This window comes from Eretmochelys imbricata, chromosome 6, assembly GCF_965152235.1.
Source record: "Eretmochelys imbricata isolate rEreImb1 chromosome 6, rEreImb1.hap1, whole genome shotgun sequence".
Taxonomy (NCBI): domain Eukaryota; kingdom Metazoa; phylum Chordata; order Testudines; family Cheloniidae; genus Eretmochelys; species Eretmochelys imbricata.
In genome coordinates, this window is record NC_135577.1 from 59063215 (window position 1) to 59070222 (window position 7008).

At 49.2% G+C, this 7008-nt stretch overlaps 1 protein-coding gene across 2 annotated transcripts; it reads left to right on the forward strand.

Moving 5' to 3' along the window:
• The first annotated feature begins 2629 nt into the window (after window positions 1-2629).
• Window positions 2630-7008, forward strand: SLC35C1 (solute carrier family 35 member C1). Of its 2 annotated transcripts, XM_077818588.1 has the most exons (3): window positions 2630-2740; window positions 3109-3650; window positions 4337-7008. In XM_077818588.1, the coding sequence occupies exons 2-3, from the start codon at window positions 3140-3142 to the stop codon at window positions 4894-4896; spliced, it is 1071 nt and encodes a 356-aa protein (XP_077674714.1). In that variant the 5' UTR covers window positions 2630-2740; window positions 3109-3139; the 3' UTR covers window positions 4897-7008. The 2 variants fall into 2 exon arrangements, with proteins under 2 accessions (XP_077674714.1, XP_077674713.1); XM_077818587.1 differs by lacking the exon at window positions 2630-2740 and having other exon boundaries at window positions 2941-3650.

Genomic DNA, 7008 nt, shown 5'->3' on the forward strand with positions numbered 1-7008 from the left:
GGCTGAGTGGGGGCACAAAGACACATGGGAAAAGGGGAGGGGGTGCAGGGCCACATGGGGATAGGGGAAGCAGGTGTCTAAATGCGGGCGAAAGGACACATGGGGGTGCAGGAACAGCTGGGATCAGGGGCAGATGTGCCTGACTGAATGGGAGAGCCTAGGGGTTAGCCAGGGTCTCCATGGGGGAAGCTTCCTAACAATTCCTCCCTGCTCTCCCTCCCCACCAAAAAAACCTGTTCATACTTTTCCCACCCATACCCAACAATCCTCCAAGTTCACACCCAGGCTCCTTCCCAGCAATTTATTTCCCTCTCCCTCAGCTTCTCCATTACCCCTGACTCCCCCAAGCCTTTGCACTGCTTCTGAGGGGTTCAGGAAATACATTCTGTATTGTAGTTTAAATGAATTATTACTCAGAGTTCTGTATTAATATGCCTAGTAAGGAATCTATTTGTCAAAAAACATTTCCTGAATCTTCTTTGTTGTCTGTATTGTTACAGACAGACTTGCTGACAGGTATTTTGAAATAAATGACCAAAAATAATTGAAACTGGTGTGATTATATTGTATTATTTTGACAAATAAAATATGCAGAATTTTAAAATATTGTGTGCATAATTTTTTATTTTTTTTATTGCAGAATTCCACCAAGAGTAAGATATTTTACAAACATTAGAACATAAGATAAGCTATTACCGGCAGGAGAGTGGAGTGGGGGGAGAGAAAACCTTTTGAAGTGATAAACACCCATTTTTTCATGATCTGTATGTATAAAAACATCCTCACTGCATTTTCCACTTTTATGCATCCGATGAAGTGAGCTGTAGCTCACGAAAGCTTATGCTCAAATAAATTGGTTAGTCTCTAAGGTGCCACAAGTACTCCTTTTCTTTTTGCGAATACAGACTAACACGGCTGCTACTCTGAAACATAAGAACTGCCATATTGGATCAGGCCAATGATCCATCTAACCCTATCTTGGGTTGCCAACCCTCCAGGGTTGTTCTGATGTCTCCAGGAATTAAAGATTACACCATGTGATGAAACCTGCAGGAATACGTCCTACCAAAATTGACAGCCCTATCAGTATTCTGTCTCTGACAGTGGCAGTACCAGGGCTTCAGGGGGAGTCTACAGAACAGGGCAATTGGAAGGATCCACCTCCTGGCTTCTAGCAGTCAGATGTTTAGGGTTGTCCCAAGCAGGGGGTTGCAGCTCTGACCATCTTGGCTAATAGCCATTGATGGACCTATCCTCCATGAACTTATCTAGTATTTTTTTGAATGCTATTATACTTTTGGCCATCACAACGTCACACGGCAATGAGTTCCATAGGTTAACTGTGCACTGTGTAAAGAAGTACTTCCTCTTCTATGTATTAAACCTGCTGTCTATTAATTTCATTAGGTGACCACTGCTTTTTGTATTGTATTGTATTTCACCATTCCCTTTTTCCACACCATTCATGATTTTATAGAGCTCTATCATATTTCCCCCTTCGTCATCTCTTTTCTAAACTGAACAGCCTTAATCTTTTTAGTCTCTGCATATGAAAGCCATTCCATACCCTTGATGAGCTTTGTTGCCCATCTCTGAACCTCTTCCAGTTCCGTTATACCAGGGGTGGGCAAACTTTTTGGCCCGAGGGCCACATCGGGGAATAGAAATTGTATGGTGGGCCATGAATGCTCACAAAAATTGGGGTTGCAGTGTGGGAGGGGGTGCAGGCTCTGCAGTGCAGGCTCTGGGGTGAGGATGGGGATGAGGAGTCAGGTGCAGGAGTGTGCTCTGGGCTGGGATTGAGGGGTTTGGAGAGCGGGAGAGGGATCAGGGCTGGGGCAGGGTGTTGGGGCATGAGGAGAGCAAGGGATGCAGGCTCCGAGCGGCGCTTACCTCAAGTGGCTCCTGGAAGCTGTGGAAAGTCCCTTCTCCGCTCCTATGCGGAGGCGCGGCCAGGCAGCTCTGCACACTGCCCCATCCGCAGGCACAGCTCTGCAGGTCCCATTGGAGCATGTAGGAGCCAGAGTGGGGCCATGCCACAGCTTCCAGAAGCTGCGTGGTGCAGCCCTGACCCAGCACCCTAGCAGGAGCACTGGAGCAGGGGGCCGCTTAAAATGGCTCGCGGGCTGCATCTGGCTTGCAGCCCGTAGTTTGCTCACCTCTGCGCTATACGCTTTTTGAAATGGGGCAAGCAGAATTGGTCACAGTTCAGTGGGTTTGCACCCATGGATTTTTGTAGTAGGATTGTGATATTTTCTGTTTTACTTTCTATCCCTTTCTTAATGGTTCCTAAACATTAGCCAGATTGTGCTCAGAATTTTTTTATTATTTCAGTGGAAACGTTCTTGCTTAGGTTTAAAAGTCACGCTCAAGGCTGGCCCAAAATTAAGGGATTGTATAAATGGGCTTTAGCAAGACAGGAACGATCACAGACAATTTGGATTGGAAAAAATCCCGCTGGAAACGGCTTTCCTTGCCCTTGCCGTGTTTCCGACCCAAACGTTATTGTGCCCTTGGGCAGGTGAGAGGGAGCCGGGCTGCACTTGCAGGTGTCCCCAAGGGAGGGAGGGAGCAGGCGGGCAGCAGCGAACGGGAGCGTGACGCCTCATCCCCGGGGGGCGTGAATCAAGGGCCCCAGGGTAGCAGGCGGGGCTGCAGGTGCAGGATCAGGAAGCGACAGCGATCCGGAAAGCCAGGTCGCAGCAGCAGCAGCAGGAGGAGCCCCCTGCACAGGAGGAAGGTGAGCGACAGATCAGAGTGCGGGGGGCTCCGGGACCGGGACCCCGGGCAGGGCGGTGGGTGTCTGAGCCAGGGACCTGGCTCTGGCAGGACACGTCCCCTTTAAGCTGTTACCACGGCGCAGCGCCTGTGTGGGCGGAGCCGAGCGCTGGGGCGGGTGAGGAAGTGAGCGCGGCTCCGCCCACAGGTCCCTGGCTCCAGCCTCCGCCTGTGCGACCCCGCGCCCCACGGTGTGTCCCCGCTGCGCTGCAGCGCACAGGGGCGCACTCGGTCCCAGCAGCGCAGGGGGGCTGCCCCTCTCCGGGCCGGGATCCCGCTCTGCCTGACTGACCCCAGCTTCTCTGCTTCCCCCCCCTGCACCATGAACAGGACGCAGCTAAAGCGCTCTGGGATCCTCAGGATGGCTCTGAGCGGCTCCTCTGACTCCCTGCTGCAGCAGGAGGAGGGTGGCAGCAGCAGCAGGGAGACCCCCTTCCTGTTGAAGGCTGTCCAGATCGCTTTGGTAGTCTCTCTCTACTGGTTCATCTCCATCACCATGGTCTTCCTCAACAAGTACCTCCTGGACAGCCCCTCGCTGCGCCTCGACACCCCGCTCTTTGTCACCTTCTATCAGTGTGCTGTCACTGTCTTCTTCTGCAAGGCCCTCAGCCTGGTGGCCTCCTGCTGCCCACTGGGCTACCTGGACTTCCCCTCCATCCGCATGGACCTCAAGGCGTCCCGCAGCATCCTCCCCCTCTCTGTGGTCTTCATCAGCATGATCACCTTCAACAACCTGTGCCTCAAATATGTTGGTGTGGCCTTCTACAACGTGGGGCGCTCGCTCACCACTGTCTTCAATGTCCTGCTCTCCTATCTGCTCCTCAAGCAAAGCACATCTCTGTATGCCCTGATAACCTGTGGGGTCATTATAGGTGAGTAGAGTCTGTTGAGTCTGGCTATACCTGTGTGTCCAGTATGATGTCTTGCAACAGCTCAAAAGTGGATGAACTTCAAAGGTGACCTTCAAAGAAAAAATAGTTGAGCTTATACCTTTCCTCCTTCCCCTTTCTGCCCCTCTGTCCCCCAATTTATGGAGAAAAAGAGCTTGGGAGGTTTTTGGAGATGTTTGTTTTGTTTTTTGTTTGTCTTGTAAGGTATGCCCCCTTTTTTTTAACTTTAGAAATTTGGTTTCTCTCTAGGCTGAAAGACTCTCTAGTGACTGGAAAAGTAGAGAAATAATGACAGCCCTAGAGCCAAGAGAGTGAAAGTTGAGCAACTGATAGAAGTTTTAGTTAGACTGGTTTACTTCTTAGGGAGTTTTCAGTTCTTAAGCATTAAAAAAAAACCTCAGACAAAACCAGTGAAGACAAGATTTGACATTCCTGAGATTGTAAAGATTATAAAAACAAAACAAACAAACAAAAACCCAAACAGGAGAATCTTAACCTTGGTGCTGCACTCGGGTTATCTTCCTCCATATAAGGTGGTGGGGAGAAAGAGTCATAGACCCATTTAAAAGCAACTAGCAATGGATTTTTTTAAGGGAGTGTGTGTAGTGTTTGGATCTCTGGTGTCTCTAATTCCCTTTCAGTATGTCACTAATTCTGTATGGTTGCAGGTGGGTTCTGGCTGGGAATAGACCAAGAGGGAGCAGAGGGCACTCTGTCATGGGTCGGCGTAATCTTTGGGATCCTGGCAAGTCTCTGTGTCTCACTCAATGCCATCTACACCAAGAAAGTGCTGCCCGCCGTGGATGGCAGCATCTGGCGCCTGACCTTCTACAACAATATGAATGCTTGTGTTCTATTCTTGCCCCTCATGCTGCTGCTTGGTGAGTTCCACACCCTCTACCATTTTGACAAGCTGGGGAACCCTGGTTTCTGGGGCATGATGACCCTGGGAGGAGTGCTCGGCTTTGCAATCGGTTACGTGACGGGACTCCAGATCAAGTTCACCAGCCCACTCACCCACAATGTGTCTGGGACGGCCAAGGCTTGTGCCCAGACAGTGCTGGCTGTCTGCTACTATGAGGAGACCAAAAGCTTCCTGTGGTGGACGAGCAACATGATGGTTTTGGGAGGCTCCTTTGCCTACACGTGGGTGAAAGGGCTGGAGATGAAGAAGGCACAGGAGGAATCCACTCCAAAAACAGGCGAGAAAAATGAGACTGGCGTCTAGGCCAGCTCCAGTCTGCAACTCTGCTGCTGTGCCTATGGAGTGGAGCTTCAATGGGAAAGAAGCCAGGATCAGAAACCTTCAGGGCAGGAAAACATTGAACTATGCAATGCATAGGAAGGGGTGTCGAGAGTGAAACCAAAGGTGTCCCGTGTATACAGTGTGTTTACTAAAATTGTGATGGGGAGGAGAATGTTACTTCCTTTGGATTTCACCCTGTTTCTTGAACAGGAGAGGGCATTTGTTGATGGGACGAGGGTGTATTAGGGGAACCTTCTGTCAGTACTGGGGCTTCTTTAAACTGCTGCTACCATTTAAACACCATATGGACACCGAGCTGCTCCCCTGGTGATGGAGAGGGAAAAGGGCATGAGGTGTGTGTAACTGGGAACAGATAATGGCTTCTTCTAGATTAGCCACGAATTGAAGTGGTGAGATCTTGCACCTAAATGTAGGGGAGGGGCAGGTAGCCAGACTTTCCAGGCTACTCCTGCCTCCTATTATAAGTAAGGTTAAGATTTTGTCACAGTTATTTTTAGTAAAAGTCACAGACAGGTCGTGGGCAATAAACACAAATTTACGGAAACCTACGACCTGTCTGTGACTTTTACTAAAAATAATGGGAGGGCGAATAGGGGATGACTGAAGCCTGGGGATGGGGATGAAGAACGAGAGCCTGAGCACTGCTGCAGGGAAGGGGGACAGCACCTGCCGCCTGAGGGCCAAGCCCTCCCCCCGGCAGCTGAGGGCTGCGGGGGCGGGGAGACACAGCAGCTGATAGCTCTGGCCCCACCACCCTGGGCTGAGGCAGAGAATGTCATAGAGGTCTCCGGAATTTACCGAATCCGTGACTTCCGTGACCTCTGTGACATAACCTAGCTTTAATTATAAATGAAAATGGATGTCCTTCCTGTTCCTACACCGTTGCAATATACACTTGGAAATCCCCTCACCAACAGTTCTGGGACCTCTAAATTGCCTGTCCAAGGACACAGTATTTCCTGGTGTGGATCCTTCAAGGTTGTATGTTAATTCTGTTTTTCTCCCATGCCCAAGGGGTTTGCTTGTCCAATAAATGACTAAAAGGATGGGAAAGGATTTTTATCAAACTTCCAAAAGCTAGCAACATTCCTTGTGTTGGGCAGGGGAGTGGTGCTGGCCCTTTCACATAATATTGCTGGGTCCTTCCTTTACTGGGTACCTGGGACTCTGCCTTGGTGAAAGAGTAGCTGGCTCTCTTTTCTTGTGGGTTTCTGAACCATTTGCTGTTCTGGGGTGAGTACCCCATAATAATGAATTGGGGAATTCAAGTCATTTCTCATTGGCCTTCTGTATTAGGGATAGAGTTGCCTTTCTGGCAATAATGCTCTCATAATTAGGCCAGTTTCAGGGTGTATTGCTCTCTGCCCCTCAATGGTTGCCTTACCTGGTGATCCTCACTAGAAGGGGTGCCAACTGCGTGAAAACTGATGCTTGAGCATGGAAAATGCCATAATTCAGCTGCACCAAGAACTAACTGAGAAGTTGCAACTCTTTTACCAAGAAATCCCAGAGGAGGGGTGAATGCAGTTGGGCTGAATTCATACCCAGGCTCCCACTTAAGAGTCTGATTAGCACAGAAACCTCTGTGTCCCACCCTGTCTCATTCAAGTGCCATTGTGGCTACAGCAGAGCTACCTTTTTCTCATCTTGATTCAGACATCGATTCTTCCTCCCTACTAAATACTGTTTCAGCTTTATCTAACCTTTGAGCTCCTTCACCTTCCAAGGATTACTAAAGTGGGGCATGGCGAGAGCTGGTGTGATCTATCCCGCTGTGCCCTAAAAAGTCCCAAAGAGTACCAGGCCATTATTATGAAAGCAGTAGGACATTTTTTTCTCTCTCTCTTTTCTCCACTCCTCCTCTTGCTGGGTGAATTGTTCCTGATTCCAGGAGCCTAAACCTCACTGGAGTTCTGAATCACATTTGCCTCATTGAAGGCCTCATTTTTTTTGGTCAGGGGATGAATTTTTTTCCATGGTCTCTGTTAATTAATTTTTCTACTGGGATACATTTTAGGTTGCAAATACCAACCTGTGATTGTCAAACTTGTTTAATAAAAGTGTGGATTGGAA

Excerpts from the sequence above, each read along its gene's own strand:
- SLC35C1 (XM_077818587.1), top strand. The coding sequence starts at position 3,101 with ATGAACAGGACGCAGCTAAAGCGCTCTGGGATCCTCAGGATGGCTCTG. Across the intron at positions 3,651-4,336 it reads AACCTGTGGGGTCATTATAG|GTGGGTTCTGGCTGGGAATA; the intron begins GTGAGTAGAGTC and ends GTATGGTTGCAG.